This window comes from Clarias gariepinus, chromosome 10 (assembly GCF_024256425.1).
Source record: "Clarias gariepinus isolate MV-2021 ecotype Netherlands chromosome 10, CGAR_prim_01v2, whole genome shotgun sequence".
Classification (NCBI taxonomy): domain Eukaryota; kingdom Metazoa; phylum Chordata; class Actinopteri; order Siluriformes; family Clariidae; genus Clarias; species Clarias gariepinus.
This window is the reverse complement of record NC_071109.1, coordinates 19,296,696-19,315,595: the sequence shown is the minus strand read 5'-3', so window position 1 is coordinate 19,315,595 and position 18,900 is coordinate 19,296,696. Positions and strand designations below refer to the sequence as shown.

Below are 18,900 nucleotides of genomic sequence, written 5' to 3'. Positions count from 1 at the left end.
CGTTGTCTCAGGACACTGGCTGCTTTACATGTTTGTTGCATAAGCTGCTCAATAATGTAAGGTACGGAATGAAAAATACATCGACAAGATTTTAAATACATGGGCAGTTCAGGGGCAAGAGAAGTCTTTCGGTGCCAAGGTTAAGACGACGAGCACAAACATCCACCATTAAGGGTGGCAATACCTATAGTGTGAAAATGTACATTATAGGTGTAAGACCACTTACACCCGAGACTTTTATAGCCTTAAACTTCAATAATAGAGTTAAACATTTTACCCATGATAATACTGGAAAACCGATTTAAAAAACTAATAGAAAAAATTTTGGTGAAAAGCTTAAATACAGAGTGCTAAATCTTCATTTTAATTAAAATGAAAAGGATTTTGGATTAAACAAGATTACAAGCCAATATCCAGTGCATCTACAGTCTAATAAACAACTCCATTATATAAACACTTTTTCCTTAAAATCTGTGGGATAAAGCATAAACAAGCAGGATTAAAAATAAGTGCCTCAAGAAATGTTAATAATAATAATTAGCATCACATTTCCTTTCGTTTCAGCCCTCAGAAACATGATAAGCCAGTCACAGAACATACATTGCAATGCCGTACGGTGTGACTGTGAGCAGTCGGAGTCTGTTGTGCATATACAGTACCATGCTACATCAGCTAATGTGTCCTGTTTGCCCTTTCCTGTCTGATTTTTTTTTTTTCCTCCACTAGCTCGGACATCACTATAAACCATTTCATTGTTGTAGTTAGGAGCTCAGCTTTCGCCTTTCTGGTGTGTGATAATTTGGCTGCTGGTGTACCTTTCCCGAGCTACAGTTTAAATAGAAATGCTAATGTACCGCATGCAGTGCTCGCTGCACTATCAACAGAGAGCCAGCTGCTGAAGTTAGAGAGAATGGACCAAATCGAATGACAGACGGACAATTACACACACGAACACACAAAATGCACAGAACAGTGGGTATGTTTTTTTTTCTTTTTCTTTTTTTCTTTTTTTTGCAGCCCCACCATGCAAACTGCAATATTACGCATCATAAAGCATGTGATGATAGCCAGGTGAGATAAACTTAGAAGGAAGGAGCAGATAGTGTTAATGGAGAATTTACAAGTGTTGCTGGAGGATTTGTAACATGGCCACCACTACATGATCCAGTGACAGAACTGGGACATACTGAACAACAGAAACACGGTAAGGTAGTTTCCATGGGAAGATTTCCTGCGCCGTCCTTGAAGCAGAGGTGTGTATCGGAGCTAATCTACATAAAGTCAGGAGCAATGAGCATTTTCCTGTATCATGGGACATTTGCCCTCAGCTTCGCAGGATTTCTCGGCTGTGTCTCTGGGGTTTACTCCATCGCTCACTCTCACCATCTGCTTCATCGGGACTCCAATCCCCTGCTCCACTGCTCCCTCTCATTCACCAGCCGCAAACATTCAAACAGCATTCTATTCAGACAGACGAGCACCATGACTGACAGATGAGGTATGCCACCACCTTTACTCCAGTATTAACTTTCCAGCCAGCATTAAAAAAAACTGAAATTTAACTGGTGCTTTATTTGTTCCAAAATTACCTCTATTTTACCCATAAAATTAGAACAATTAAAGTGTTCGACTTTTTGTCTTGTGAACACTTTAAATATAGTATGTATTGTAAAATGACTTCAACTCCTGACTTAAGAGACTTGCATCCATGCTGACAACAAAGCATTGGCAATGACCGATCTAAAATAAACTGCTTATATGGAAAGTAACTGCTTATACTGGTGTGTGTTGACAGGGAAAGCTTCGGACATCAAACTTTTTACAGGTTTTCAGATATGTCAGGTAGACCCTAAGTTACATTTTTAAATCACATTATCAAAACCTGTCAATTTTACAGCTACAGGAATATGGTCATGATGTTGCAAAAATGCCAAATCCGTATTATTATTATTATTATTATTATTATTATTAGTAGTCATAGAAACAGCTGAAAACAACAGTCCTCAGTCATGTTTATATAGTTGTTTTAAATGAAATAAAATTCGAGTCATCACATTGCCTAGGTTGTACTGAAAAAAGGAATATCCCCAGGCATGAACAAGCAGGAACAATCTAGACACCCTGAGGATCATTCAGTTATTGGATGTCTGGAAAAACACTTAAATGTTCTATGTTGCAACCATTCCGGTATAAATTATTTAAAATCAAGTCAGAAAACAGGTGGCAGTGAAAGCTCATTGATTAAGCAGCTGGGGCTACATGATGGTAAGGGGTTCATGTTTCATCATTCCCACCATTCCACTGTTTGAGCGAGATCCTTAACCCTTCAACTGCTCGGCTGTAATTTGAACCTAATCAAAAGAACCCCTGAAGAACTCTTTATTTTAGCCACGATTTCCCCGTCACAGACTCATTTTGGGGCTCAGTGTATGCCCTCTGTTTAACAACTACTTGCTGCATGCACCTGTAGCGGCCACTTATGTGTGAACTTATCAGTGTATGAGCTAGTGCTGAAGCTGGAATCTTTTCAGGCATTGGCAATAAATCATGCAATGTAAACCCATCTGCAAAAGAACGGTGCAGGGAAAGAATTGCAAGGAGAAAATCAAACTCATTTGCTGTAATGCACAGCGGATTCCTGAATCCAGTTTATTATCCATCTATTCGCATGGAGTGAGGGCAAAATGGAAGCACCATCCTTTATACATCATACTGTACTTAAAAAGTCATTAGGAACAGCAAGAATAAATGCTTCCTGATGACTATAGGTCCACTTCTCATTGCAACCGCCCCCCCACAAGTATTCTTCATATTTTTCCTTTATTTCTTCTCTTTTTCTTGTTTCATACAAAATAGTGGCGTGGCACAAAGTAATATAGTATACTGTATAGCTCTCATGTTTCTTTTCATGACCTAGCAAGCTCAAGTGTGATCAGAACTCATCTAATGTGTCAGTCCATCTGTGAGCCACTTTAAAGCATGCACACCCCTACTGCACGTCCTCCAAAACTGATAACAAATAATTGAAGTCATGTAGCAGGTTAGCAATTTTGAGTTGTGGATTGTGCACACGGCTTAGTAGTATATACTGTATAGTGTATATTTAACATTGTAATAAACATATACAGGAAATATGGCTCTGATATTTTGATATGGGTTGGCATCCCATCCAGGGTATATTTTGTCTTTGGCCCAGTGTTCCTAAGATACATGGCATCCATAACTAAAACAAAGATGTCACTGATGTTCAATGAATGCATGAATATATCTGTATGTCAATAAATTTCTGTATATTACAACTGGATCTGGACAAATAAGAAATTTATAAAGTAAGAAAATTATAAGTTATCTGAACAAGGACAAGTTCTGTTGATTTTTTCCCCCCATCAGCATAAAGTAAACTATACTCTAAGAAACCAAGGCTCCTCACTGGTTCTCTGATCAAATGTTCTACATCTCCAATAATGTTCTATTTAGAAATTCTTTTGTCTGAAAAGGAAAGCCGTTCCCCGAGGGACATACTGAAGAACCTTTAGAATCCTGGGTGGAACCTACCTACAGTAAATGTATCACGATACAATGTTTATGTTTATTATGTAGCTTGGCTTATTGCAATATGGATAACATTTCAGCCTGGTCGAGGTGTCTCCAGCCACAAAAACAACCATAAAGCGACAGAGTTGGAAAACTAATTATAAGTTGATTGCGAAAGATGCGATAATGACCAGTCTATTCATGCTCATCAGGCAAATGATGCACGGAAGGCTTGTTTGTGAGATGACACTGCCTCTTTTACCATCATTAAGCGATTAAATTTGCCCCAGGCGATGAGACAACAACATAGAAACCGCTGCATGTCTGGCTGTTATTAGGTTATGGCAAAACTTCCACAGAGAAGTAAATTACTAAAGTGATTGAGTGAGACAGGCAGTATCAAACATGAGCAGAGCTGCTAAAGAGCAACAACTCCAAAAAAGAAGGAAAAGACTATTCTTATGGACATGTACAAATGAGGATAGAACATTCTGTGCATTAGGGTTCCGATCATTACTAACTCATTAACATTGAGAGGGAAGATGTCTAATTGGAAGACGTGTGCTTTACTGCGCCTACATGTTGAGCGCATGAAGTAAATGCTTCTAGTAATTAAAGCCTATTCAGACAGAGGGCATAGGGTCATCGGTGTTAGCTGGTTATGGGAATTTTTAATGAGATCAATATAAAATAATATCCACAAGGGTTACTCAAATACCCTCTGCAGAGTCTAAAGGTTTTCTAAATAAAGTTATGGAATTCTCATGACCTCCCTATTGTTCAAATACTCCTTCTTCCAGCCCTGCTGCTTAGCCACCCAGTATGCGACATTACTGCTATACTGATAGGCACTACTGATTCTTTACATGCATTTATATGTCTGTATATCATGTTATATATTATATTCTGTTTTCCTACTACTTACTTCTGTTTAAGTATGAACCAGTTGAAACTAGGTGTCTATTGTGTTACTATCCTTGCTGCGGGATATTTCCTTCTGGATCTATCTATCTATCTAAACTTTTTAAATGTAAGGTTTTCTGAAATGGACAGATTTGTTTACGCCGCATTTACAACCTGCTCACATCTGATAGTAGTGTTAACATAATTTATGCATTTACTGTAGTAACATTTGCATGGTGTCAGTGGATCCAGTATCTAAGACTGGGTGAGAGGCACAATAAGTATACACACCGTATGGGGTATTATTCTGCCTCAGGCCTGGGTTAACCTTATGTACTTGCTAAATTAATTCACTTAATTATTTCCCGCATTTTGTCATGGCAGACAAGCAGTAGCTTATATAATTTGAGAGCATTCTTATTTGTTCTTACCTGATTCTCACCTGAAAGTTTACTGGTTCTTTAGGTTCAAAACGTTTGCCTGGATCTTTAAGTTCAGATAACATACATTATATCCATATGTGTGTCTTTGCCAAACTGTTAGAAGCACACTATTGTATAGAATGTGTATATATATATATATATATATATATATATATATATACAGTGGTGTGAAAAACTATTTGCCCCCTTCCTGATTTCTTATTCTTTTGCATGTTTGTCACACTTAAATGTTTCTGCTCATCAAAAACCGTTAACTATTAGTCAAAGATAACATAATTGAACACAAAATGCAGTTTTTAAATGAAGGTTTACGTTATTAAGGGAGAAAAAAACTCCGAATCTACATGGCCCTGTGTGAAAAAGTGATTGCCCCTCTTGTTAAAAAATTACTTAACTGTGGTTTATCACACCTGAGTTCAATTTCTGTAGTCACCCCCAGGCCTGATTACTGCCACACCTGTTTTTATCAAGAAATCACTTAAATAGGAGCTACCTGACACAGAGAAGTAGACCAAAAGCATCTCAATAGCTAGACTACATGCCAAGATCCAAAGAAATCCAGGAACAAATGAAAACAAAAGTAATTGAGATCTATCAGTCTGGTAAAGGTTATAAAGCCATTTCTTAAGCTTTGGGACTCCAGTGAACCACAGTGAGAGCCATTATCCACAAATGGCAAAAACATGGAACAGTGGTGAACCTTCCCAGGAGTGGCCGGCCGACCAAAATTACCCCAAGAGCGCAGAGACAACTCATCCGAGAGGCCACAAAAGACCCCAGGACAACATCTAAAGAACTGCAGGCCTCACTTGCCTCAATTAGGGTCTGTGTTCACGACTCCACCATAAGAAAGAGACTGGGCAAAAACGGACTGCATGGCAGATTTCCAAGGCGCAAACCACTTTTAAGCAAAAAGAACATTAAGGCTCGTCTCAATTTTGCTAATAAACATCTAAATGATTGCCAAGACTTTTGGAAAAATACCTTGTGGACCGACGAGACAAAAGTTGAACTTTTTGGAAGGTGCGTGTCCCGTTACATCTGGCGTAAAAGTAACACAGTATTTCAGAAAAAGAACATCATACCAACAGTAAAACATGGTGGTGGTAGTGTGATGGTCTGGGGTTGTTCTGCTGCTTCAGGACCTGGAAGGCTTGCTGTGATAGATGGAACCATAAATTCTACTGTCTACCAAAAAATCCTGAAGGAGAATGTCCGGCCATCTGTTTCGTCAACTCAAGCTGAAGCGATCTTGGGTGCTGCAGCAGGACAATGACCCAAAACACACCAGCAAATCCACCTCTGAATGGCTGAAGAAAAACAAAATGAAGACTTTGGAGTGGCCTAGTCAAAGTCCTGACCTGAATCCTATTGAGATGTTGTGGCATGACCTTAAAATGTCGGTTCATGCTAGAAAACCCTCAAATAAAGCTGAATTACAACAATTCTGCAAAGATGAGTGGGCCAAAATTCCTCCAGTAAAAGACTCGTTGCAAGTTATCGCAAACGCTTGATTGCAGTTATTGCTGCTAAGGGTGGCCCAACCAGTTATTAGGTTCAGGGGGCAATTACTTTTTCACACAGGGCCATGTAGGTTTGGATTTTTTTTCTCCCTAAATAATAAAAAACATCATTTAAAAACTGCATTTTGTGTTTACTTGTGTTATCTTTGACTAATAGTTAAATGTGTTTGATGATCAGAAACATTTTGTGTGACAAACATGCAAAAGAATAAGAAATCAGGAAGGGGGCAAATAGTTTTTCACACCACTGTATATAGCATTACAAATTTCCCCCACTGGAACTAAGATGCTCAAGCCTGGTCTAGCTTGACAATGCCACTGTGAACACATGGAGGTCCATCAAGACAAGGTTTGACAAGGTTGGAAACGAAAGAACCTGAATTGCATACACAGAGCCCTGACCTCAACCCAACAGACCGCCTCCTCGCCCAAAATCACTGTCTGACTCACTAATGCCCTTGTGGATGAATGGGCAAATTGCCTATGGGCAGCTATGTTCGGAATTCTAGCACAAAGCCTTCCCAGAGGAATGACTGTTTTTAAAAGAGCAGAGGGAGAAATAAACCTGGAAAGTTTCAAATATGACATATGGGTGTGATGCTCAGGTGTCTAGAAACCTTGTCATATAGTGTGAAATACTAGTTAAGTTTTAGGTAAAGAAATAGGAATTTCAAAATTTATTACAATTTAATTGAAGCCTTAATACAAAGCTAACCTTGTGAAATGACACAGAGTCAGATTTAAGCTAGGATGTTTGAGGAATACTCTAAAATGAGTTGCATCCAGTTCTTTGCTTTTTCACTCTGGCCTGTAATAATTTCTTCCATATATAGTCTTTTGCACACCTTTACAGTTAATTACGAGATGTGAAAAAATTAACTGGGATCAAACGGTGTAATTGTTGGAACTGTGATCCACTAACATAGCTCTTAGTTTGAGTCCTGCTGTGGGTGAACACATCTGGCGCACCACTTTTAAACCGGGACTTTTGATTGTGCCGAAGAACACAATTACAAGAGTAAAAACTACCTTTATTACGCTACATGATCCCCTGCTACTCCAAAGCACTTATTCCAGCGTTTCACTAATGCTCAGATACCATTAAAGTAGAAAGTTTTCTCAGTACGCTGGTGCCATGATCAGATTGCCTCATGTCTGAAATTATGGCCTCCCAGGAACTCTTTTAATAGCCCAAACATCGGGAGATCACTCCAAGTGATGTCCCCTGTACTGTCCTGACCTCACTCCAGGTGATGTCCCCATGTTTATGAGTGCAACCATGCAATTAAGTGTTCACGGGAACGACTGCAGTGGGCTCCTAGCTACCTTGCGTGCGATGGTCATTCATGGACATACAGCCTCCTTTAAAACAGTTGCACCATTTAAATGTTTTACTGCAGTTAAGGGTCTCTTCACTGTCCTGTGCTTGAGGCAATCCGTAAATGTCATTTGCTTTTACTCCTTCATTCATGAGAAATTTTAACCCAAGTCCCGGTTTCACTTGAACGCCCACTGCCCAATTCGCTTGCATTCATGCCACAAGAAATCATGACAAATCTAGTATTAATAAAGTATTCTCAGCATAAACAGTGCAAACACAGAACATTTAACAGCAGAAAAAAATACTTTATATTTTATAAATTTGCTTTATATTACGGTCCTTTATAAGGGAATTGCATGCTAATTTGTTGTTTCTTTTAATGAATAAGAAAAGGTGTTAATTAGTCCTGTCTTTAAGCAGCTGAACAAAGCCTAGAGTAGCTTTAAAAAATCCTCCCAGACTCAGTCACATTAATTAAGCTGTCAGTCACTATTAATGACATGTAGGATTTTGATCTTTAGTATTGGAGTAATTCTGGTACGACAAATTCGCCATTAAAGATTCTTTCCAGGTCACTTATTTTAATGAACATGTTGCAATTTCAACATATAACATGAACATATAAACAATTAACATGTTTTTCTGTTTATGTAGGATTTAAAATAACCTTTATGTTTTTGTTCCTAAACCCAGTAAGTGAACAAACACCATTCACCTGGAAATGTACAGAAAATATGCATTTATTAAATAGCTGAACAATTAGGAATTCAATGGTAAGAACACAACAGGCAGCTTATATGACAGACTGCACCATTTCTTTATACTTACTCTTGCTCTAAATATGCCCAAGAAGATAAAGCACAGAAAAACAGAAAATCCTGTGAAAGCGTGTCCTTGTTGAGCTTCTACGAGCTCTGAGCACAGCTCCCTTTTTCCAGGTCCTCCTAATTAAGTAGGCCAATTGAAGTCTGAAACCTTGCCTTAGGGCACTATAACAGTGGTATGCATGTATAAACCATCAGAGACAGTTATCAGTATTTGAGTCTGATTATAAAGGTTTAATCACCGTGTTATGTGTACAACTATGCAATTAGCAAAAGAAAATATTTGCTAAGACTTACTTTGAATGCAGTCTGACTACATATTCAGCTGTTTTTTTTTTTTCTTTATTGCCTGTGTTATGTCTGTATAAAGAGAATCCATCCATGCAGGTACTTCTGTAGCCCAACTAGGGAGCGTGGAGGCCACTGCCACCTCTGGTCAACACTAACATTCACATACTACGGGCAATTTAGGAACACCAATTAGTCTAATCTGCATGTTTTTGGACTGTGGAGGAAACCGAAGAACCTGTAGGAAATCCAACAGCCACAAGCTGTCATGCACACAGACCCGATACGAGAATCAAACCCAGGACCTGGAGGTGCAAGGCGACAGTACTAACCGCTAAGCCACTGTAGTACCATACAAAGAGAATAGAACATGCAAACCAAACTGTATCTTGAATTGAGGGTTATATGTTGTATCCACAATAAAGGACACCGTGTTACTGAATCCAACAAGAGGGAAAAGAGAAGAGCTAAGAAAACTAGCTGTGCTCAGAAGTGCGCCATGATGCAAGCAACTTGTCATCAGATCCATGGGAAGGTCCCAGTGACAGATCCTCTTAACTTTTATGATTGTTTGACAAAGTTGACTTCAAAGGAATAAACCTTTAGCCGTGTTCTGCGTCGGCATGAAAAAAGCCAGGTTGGCTTGGGGAGGGGCAGCGGGGGCTCATGGGAGTGAAGGACGAGAGAGTAAAGAAGATGCTGAGGAGAAAAGGGGAAGCCCTTTGATCTGTTTAAACAGCAAAAACTACAAAAAGATAAAAAGCAATAGGGAAAGAAGAGAAGACTGCAAGCAAGGCTCACTTGCTATTCCCTAAAGGATGGTGCTGGGGCGAAAAAGAAGAGATAAGAAGCTGTTTTAGAGATTCCCCCGGCCTGCTCGGGAATTTTTTTCCAGGTCTGTCACTGAACCAATTTGCATTGAACCACATTCCTAAGTAGACATGGGTCCAGCCACCACCAGTGCCTCTAACACTGTTAGTATAAAGCAATTACCTGAGGGTACCGACTCATACCAAACAAGACAATTTGTTTAAGTGACAGGTCATTGGATCCATTAAAGGTGTTCTTGTGTGCATTAACCTATTCTGCAATCCCTTGCTGCTTGCATTGTGTGCCGAGCTGACTGACCTTGAAAGAGGGCCGCATTCTGGATGATGAGGAGTTTGAGCTGGGCGCTGCTCGCCTGCAGATTCGACTCCAAGTTCTGTTTGGCGGTGAGGAGGTAACGCTCTTCCATTTTGCGGGAGCAGCAAGTGAGGCCTTTCGACTGACACACTTGCAGGTCTGAGCCTGTTATAGACAGAGAGGGAGAGGGAGAGAGATGTTTGGTGTTTGCATTTCATCATTCAAAAAAAGTAAATAGACGCTGCTGCTGTAGTGTTCTGTACAATCCTCCTGAGAATGGGTTTGTCTAATGAGTTGGGCGAGCAGAAGAGCAACAGTAAATAGGTTGTTTAAAAGAACCAAATGCTTAAAGGTGTACGTTAAAGCACAGCAAAACAAATAAAGGAAACATTTTAAATGTTAGTTCATCAATTAAACCCATATACTGTACATAATTATACGAGCTGGAACCATGAGCAAAAATGTCTGCCTCTGACTTTGCAGCACTTGGGTTTATGCTAAATACAAAAACATGAAACATTTCATAATGTATCAGATATGAAATCAGACTTTTGTTCTACACTGTATACAGGTAGTTCCACATTCTCACACATAACACCTATATCATGTACAAATTATGCATGTTCAATTCAATTTTATTCAATTTGATTTGTATAGCGCTTTACACAATCAAAAGAATTATGGAAGTTTGTATGAAATGTGAATGTGCATGAATTAAAATGATCAGATTGTCCCTGATGAGAAAGTCGAGGGCGACAGTGGCAAGGAAAAACTCCCTGAAATGGCAGTAGAAAGAAACCTTGAGAGGAACCGGACTCAACAGGGAACCCATCCTCAATTGTGTGATAACGGATAGCAGGGATTGATGTTAAGGGTTTCCTGAAAGAGTAGACTAAGTACGCAGGTCATTTCTCTTGTTTTCTTTCTGCAAAAAGGTCCAACCACGGCATCACATATCGCTTAAACCACTGTCTCTTCATTAGCTTTACTGATACAGAAACACCCAAGTACACATCCATACTCAATCCATATGAATTTTCTAAAAAATAGCACTGTATATCATTTGCATCAACCCACTAAGGTCTAATTGTAAACCAAATCATGCATGCCTGGTAGGCAGATAGTCCCATGAGATCCACAATAACTTGCAAAAAAAAAGCACTTTACTGTGGAAATTAAGGAGAGACAGTTAGAGTTGCAAATCTACTATGCATAAAAGCAAAACAAGGCATAAATTAATGTCATGAAATGATTGTGTGATCTCTGAATCTAGATTTGAAAAACTGGCTTACAGTTAACATTCTATTTTTGTTCTCAATTGGAAAATCTGGATCCATGACTGTGGTTTGGATATTGTGATGCTTCAAGGAATTATAAAATATACAGTAAAAATACTAACTATTAAATAAATAGGAATAGGGGTTGCAAAGAGGTAAATTCTAGTGCTTTATAATATATGTGCTGAGTGTAGTACACTATTTGATGCCCATGTTTAAAATAAATTTCGTCACGTACACAAAATGTCATTGCTTACACTGAAATGCTTGTTTCAAAGGTCAGGTAATCTACAGATGTGCAGCACAAAATGATATACATCAGAAAATAAAGGGTGGAGAGAGAGTGGAAAGAGGAGCAAAGAGATTATTCACAAATACAATATACATACAGTACAAACAAAACATATATATATAAATGATGTCACAGTATGTGAACAAAAGGTAATAAAATAATAATATACAACAATAACAGCTCTCTGCAGTTAACTTAAAATTAGAAGTAGTAGTTTGTGTAGATTGATTTTAATAATTAATAAATACAATCAATATATAAACAAATTGCACATACTGTATGGCTTAATCCTTAGTGCCAATTATGTGGTGATGGTGCCCGTAGAAAAAGTGCTACGAGTCCAAAAGTCACAGAAACATGTGATGAGATGTGCATGAGTGTGTCAGAGCTGACAGTGAGGTGACCAGTGTGTGTAGGAGGTATTTGAGGCGTGAGTGAATGTGTGAGAGAAGGAGTAATGACTGGATTACGGTTTATTCAGAATCCTGATGGCCTGCAGGTAGAAACTGTTCCTCAGCCTGTTGGTTCTGGATTGAATGCCGAGGTGCCGTCTGCCTAATGGCAGTCTGGTAAACAGTCTGTGTGCCGGATGATTGCGGTCCTTGATGATTTTGTAAGCCTTTCTCAGACATGAAAGATATCCTGTAAGGCTGGGAGTTTGTTACCAGTAATGATGTTAGCTGCTCTCATGACTCTTTGAAGGAATTGCAGTTATGGAGAGAGAAGCAGACAAACAACGCTCATGTATCCAGTCAGGATCCGCTTTGTGCTTCATCTGTAGATGTTGGACACAGTTTTTTGGGGGAGAACCCAAACTTTCGTAGCCTCCACAGAAAGTAGAGTCACTGATGAACTGATTTCACGAGAGTAGCTTTAGCTTTGTTGTCGGAAGCTGATGATGGGATCATATCCTACTCATATCGTACACCCTTACTTTAATGGTTAAATCTGAGCCCCGAATTGATTTTCCTATTAAAGGGTCCATATGGAGTCTACTGCAGAATAATTCCCCATTAGAGAGGGTACCGCTATAGTAAGTTAAAGCACTGTTAAAGAAAGATCACATCTAAAACATAATAATAAGTGTGCACTCTATACGAATAATACTTGCTCATACCTCTAATATAAATTAGCTTTTCCATTATAACAGTGTTATTTTTAAATTTCATAGCATTATCTACCCTATAGCTATTGTACACTTGACTACCCAGAGCCTAGTTATTGTTATATAATATACTGTGTGTGTGTATAATTCATTAGTATGGTGTAGGGCCTCCTTTTGCAGCCAATACAGCATCAGTTCGTCTTGACAGATATAGAAGTCCCGCACATTGGCCAGAGGGATTTTGAGCCATTACTCTTGTAGAGTAGTGGCCAGATCACTGTGTGATGCTGGTGGGGGAAAATCTTTTCTGACTCGCTCCCCTAAAGTGGGTCAATAATATCTGGTCACTTGATGGTGCAGGCCATCGGAGATGTTCAACTTCACTTGTATGTTTATCAAACCATTTTGTCACCAGTCTTGCTGTGTGTATTAGTGCATTATAATCCTGATACATGGCACCGCCTTCAGGATACAATATTTGAACCATTGGGTGCACATGTTCCTTCAGAATGGTTCGGTAGTCCTTGACAGTGACGCGCCCATCTAGCACAAGTATTGGGCCTAGGGAATGCCATGATATTGCAGCCCAAACTATCACTGATCCACCCCCATGCTTCACTTTGGGCATGCAACAGTCTGGGCGCTACGCTTCTTTGGGGCTTCTCCACACCGGTGGACTCATCAGAGAACAATACATGTTTCAGTTTGTCCACAGCCCAAGATTTTCGCTGCTGGCACCATTGAAACTGATGTTTGGCATTGGCATGAGTGACCAAAGGTTTTGGCTATAGCATCCCAGCCATGTTCATTGATCCTGTGGAGCTTCTGATAAACAGTTTTGGTAGAAACAGAAGAGTTGAGGTGCACATTCAGTGAGTTGGGCAGCTACATAGATACAATCCGGGTTAACACTCAGACATCCCTTTCAGACAGCTTCCTCTTGCATCTACAGTTACTCCTGTTGGAAGTGGTTCGTCCTTCTTGGTGGTATGCTGACATTACCCTGGATAGCGTGGCTCTTGATACATCACATAAACTTGCTGTCTTGGTCACAGGTGTGCCAGCAGGACACGCACCAACAATTTGTCCTTTTTTGAAATGTGATATGTCACTCATAATGTTGTGTATATATATATATATATATATATATATATATATATATATATATATAGAGAGAGAGAGAGAGAGAGAGAGAGAGAGAGAGATTAAATGTATAAATAAAAATTGCCCGTAGTGTATAAATGAGTGTTTATATGTGTGTGCCCTGCGATGGATAGCCCTAAGTCTCCTGGGACAATCTCGAGGCCCCCCAACCCTAAATACAGGATAAAGCAGTACAGACGAAGAGTGAGTGAAAAATCATACCAAACAGCAGTATTAGGAATAAAACACACAGACCAGTCATGCTTTATTCTTTCTTCAAATCAGTTTGGGTAATTGCATGGCTCAGACCCAGTGAAAATGGGCAGAATTTAAATGTTTTAATTACCTTTTAGTCTGTTAATTTCCTTTTAGCTGGAAGTCACAGACCATTAATTCTATATGCAGCACTGCCTAGTTTTACAGCATTGTTTCTAAATAATTAGTGTCTTCTACACTTCTACAGCAGAATTGTGGTCTGTGCCAGAACCACACCCAGTTAAAATAAATTAACTAAATTAGTTTCTTGCAAGGCTTGTTCTCAAGTCTTAGATTTTCAGCATTAAATGCTGTGATCCCGCTCAGGGCTTTGTGTTTTTCCTATTAGATCTGGTTTCTCACCATTCGTTTTATAACCACTAGTCAATTAATTATCAAACCTGTTCTAAAATAAATGAGAAATTTTCTAAGCTCAATGAGACCAGAAAGAACAGTACACACTGCTGTAAACCTGAGGATTGCTTGAAGGCTGCCCTAATGTATTATGTCAGTTACAAATACACAAAAGGCAACAATGTCATGTCCTTGCAGATACTCGTCAAAAAGCAAACAAACCTAGAAAATAAAACTATTGACTTCTGCTTAGTAAAAGAAAGTGGAGAACCGGGAAAGGAAGATCTAATGCAGATGGATTACCTCACTGATAGCAGTGATAGCTGATTTATTGGAAGCCATTATAGTGGCCATATCTACTTAAATATCATAATTGGATTTACAAGGTTCTTGGGAACGAGACAACACTTTAACAAAAGCTTTGTTTCTTATATTATACCCATTTAAAAGGTGAGGAGCCTCCCAGATGGATTTTATTTCAAACAGGGACAAATAACAAAATGTGAATTTAAATTCTGAACGGGTAAATGACTAAAATCTCAACTGTATAATGATAAAATGTTTATGATCCTGATAAACTTTTTAATGTTTGCATAGCATATATTTCTCCCGCAGAGTTGAACTGCAGATAGGTGACTTCTGTGTCTTTGAGCTGCTAAGGGAATGGAACTAGACTGATTAATGGTGCTATAAACAACCATAAGATGTGTCAAAATTTGTCACAGTGCACACAGGGGGTGAAGAAGATAGCGATATGAAGCAGGGGTATGAAAGAAGACAGTTGGTTGGAGGGATGGGGGGGCATTGACACAGTTTAGGGAGAGACAAACAATAAACGAGATACTATGCAGGAGTCTGTATGAAGAAATGTGGAAAACCACCACAGGTAACTAAATCTAGAGTTAGATCACACGGGGCCACATTGACACGAGATTATCACCGTAACTGACTGATGCTGACAGATGCCAACAGGCAGCATGATGATGGATGGACAAGTGTAAGAATGATGGATGGACAGGTCTAAATGATAAAAATGGGTATTTCAGTGTCTTGCTACAGAATACAATTTAGTCCTGTAAAATGACCTTTAACAGCTTGAATTCAAGCTTATTGGATAGTTATTCAAGTTGGCATACATTTTATATATTATAAAAACAGTGAAACCAATGGAAGGGAGAATAAGGGAATATACAGATTTGCTAAACACTTACAATACAACTTTAAGCTGAGTTATCTGTTTATTCACATACTAGTTAAAAGAAAGAGCTAAACAAAAGAGGACATTCTAAAAAAAAAAAAATTACCAGCACCAGTCTATCAGGCAAATTACTTCATTTAGATGGGGAAGTTAATTTGCTTAATTTTGCGGGACTAATTTATCAGTTATTGAATGGGGCTTTAGAGTAGCAGAAGCAGCCCCAGGCTCTAGACTCCAAAAGAAAACCCAGAGGACCTCCCGAATCCTACAGTCTGTGGTGAGAACGTTCATATAGACTATAGAACAATGGCAAAGCGTTTACTTTCACAGACAATTCAGCACACGTCATTCTCAGCACCCATGCCTTTCTTTTTCTTTAATCCTTGCCATTGATAACAGGATAATTTTGAGTAAGTAACAAAAAAAAGCACATTTTACATGTGTAATAGTCTAATTATTACCCCACTGTAAAAAAGCTATCTGTGACTTTATACATACCGGATTTAAAAAAGAAAAAAAGCAAGCCCGTCCCCCTGGACACTGTCGGTGGAGAGAGACTGTCAAAGAGACTGTCAGTGGACAAATTTCAGGAGAATGAAGCGTAATTATTTTCTGAGACATGAAAAAAGAGAAAAGGAACTCCATAAGAGCGAACTAAAGGAACAGCTGTCTGGTAAAAGCAGTATTTTTTTAAATTTAATGTTAGATATAACAGATGTTGAATTGGAGTGCGCATCTCTCTTAGTTGCTAACCTAGCTGGGTAGTTGCCTCTTAATCTGCCTCCATACAGTATTGCTAGGTAGCGTGTTAGCCTTACCCAGACAATACACACAATACTTCACTATGCTTGATAAACGCCAACTGGCAACAATGTTGAGATTGCAGCTCTAAAATAATAACCACATAATACGTCACATATTGTATATATATATATGTGTGTGTGTGTGTGTGTGCACCGAAAATGTGCTTTCTAGCAACAACTTAATTTTGAAATAAAACAATGATTAGATCTTTTTTGTCGCTCATTAAAGGTTTAGTTATGTAGCATAGTGGAAACTTTAAAAAAGCATGACTCAGTTTACTGATTGAATTATGCTGTGGTCAAATACAATAAATAATGTATTTCTAGTGTCATATCATCACTAGGCAAGAGCATCATTTAAACTCATCAGAGTGTGCAGACAGACTGAATATTTTTACTCACTCACTCACTCATCTTCTATACTGCTTTATCCTGTATTCAGGGTCGTCCTATCCCAGGAGGCTTAGGGCACGAGGCGGGGTACACTCTGGACAGGGTGCCAATTCATCGCAGGGCACACACATACACTCATTCACACACTATGAGCAATTTGCGAACGCCAGTCAACCTAACCTACATGTCTTTGGACTGTGGGAGGAAACCGGAGTAACCGGAGGAAACCCACCAAGCACGGGGAGAAGATAAAAACTCCATGCACACAGAGACAGGAATCGAGCCTGGCCGGGAATTGACCCTGTAGGTGCTGGGCGACAGTGCTAACCACTACACCACCGTGCATTTAAAAATGTTGTTAATGCTGTATTGGTCTATTTGCTGTCCTAGAGGAGAGGGGATTGTAGAGGGAGTGTCAGGTGCTATTGTGTGTCAATAGAAAAGGGCTTATGGTACAGGTAGAAGGGCTCCTTAGCAGGTTTTTGCTTGGGGCCCAACAAAGGTTAAGTCTGAATCTAAGTGTAGAACAGGCAGCTATAAAAAGTGGCCTGGTTAAAATTGTAAGAAAAAAAAAAGATCTTCCTGGAACTTTGGATACTAACATAATTTTTAACTAAATGCGTGAATAAATTTATTACCATCAAATCATTACAAACCCACCTTTAAATTACTGAAATATATTTGGTAACACACACACATACACAGGAAAGGAGAAGCTGGCAGCTACTGAGTTTTGTTCTCACACTGACAGGCTTAATATCCTAAATCAATACTTGCAAAAGATTGGTGACAGATACGATCAAGTTAATTCCAGATCCCAGTGCAAATTTATTAAGCCGTCAATAACAAATCACAAGCAGAGAAAGCACAGGTATGAGAGGATGAAGAAAGCAGGCAGATTCTGTAATTATCTGCAGCAAAACAGACAATTTCCCCTGTCTTTCGTGTGGAGATGATAAATGTATTTCATTAGAAAAGTTTGGAGCAGAGAGGAAAAGTGAAGGCCTATGGGGATAGATTATTCCCCACAGAGACACATGAACAAAGACTGTATCATACTGTCTAAATAAAGCCTGCTCGTGGGGACTGATGGTAAAGGATGAAACTTCACGTAGACGGCAAGGAGAAAACGTCAGCCTTATAGATAAATCATACTGTCCCGCTGTTCACTGTATACCGTGTTATACAAGCTTTTATACTTTCTGTTTACCGTACAGTATTCCATTGCTCCTTCTACGGACACCAACACAGTCAGGTAGCAGTCTGTGTGCAAGTGACACAGCACTCTTCCCCTGGTTTATTTTAATCACCCTCCACCTTCTGTTTCTCCACAGTGAGCGACTTGTCCCCGTGAGCACTCCCTGTCTCTACACTGCATAAAAACAGCTTCATGTGCATGTGGATGCATTATTAAAGAAAGCCACCTTGGCCAATCAGCAAACCTAGCTGTCAAAGTTAATTAACAAAGTTCACTACAACTCCTTCTGACCAATGATTTCCACTCGCTGTAAAAGACACACTTCTATCCTCCGTGGCCTTTCCTCCTGCTGTGCGATCTGCAATCTTGTCTTCAGTAAATACCTCGGCGAAGCCCAGATGAGCACAGCACTTCCAGTTCCTGAGGCTAGTGCACACATCTTATCCAGCTACTCCTCCCTTCCAGCTGGGAGATATGGAATACCACCAAACTTTATCCATAACCAATTTCTTCGGCAACTCTCAGCATGGAGTAATAACAAAACCTAAAAGATTTTTAGTTGTGAAAAAATATTAATAATTACCTGGGAATAGAGCCATGTGAAAACCGAGGCACGGCATTATGAATACTAATGAACGGTAAAGTAAGACAGGATAATATTTTGAACATCAAGGCAATATTAATAGTGCTTAAGCTATAATTATCTGTCTTAGACTGCTAATGAGAAAAAAAATAAACCTACGCTATTAGTCGATTTATATTTCATGCTTGGACATTTATCGCTGTAGCTTCTATAGGCAAAGTAATAAATACTCTAAACTGCTATTAAAGAGCACGTATTATAATTTATTATAAAATTCACAGAGTAAAAACTTCTCTTCAATCTCCATATAAATCTCCAAGAGCTGCAGCTGCTTCCTC

General features: G+C 39.1%; 1 protein-coding gene across 1 annotated transcript in view; it reads right to left on the bottom strand.

Moving 5' to 3' along the window:
- Positions 1 to 18,900, bottom strand: part of gpc3 (glypican 3) — a 124,967-nt gene that overhangs the window by 98,714 nt on the left and 7,353 nt on the right. The window contains exon 2 of the mRNA XM_053506141.1: positions 9,965 to 10,126. Within this exon, the coding sequence (XP_053362116.1) occupies positions 9,965 to 10,126 (162 nt within the window). The remainder of the gene's footprint in view (positions 1 to 9,964; positions 10,127 to 18,900) is intronic.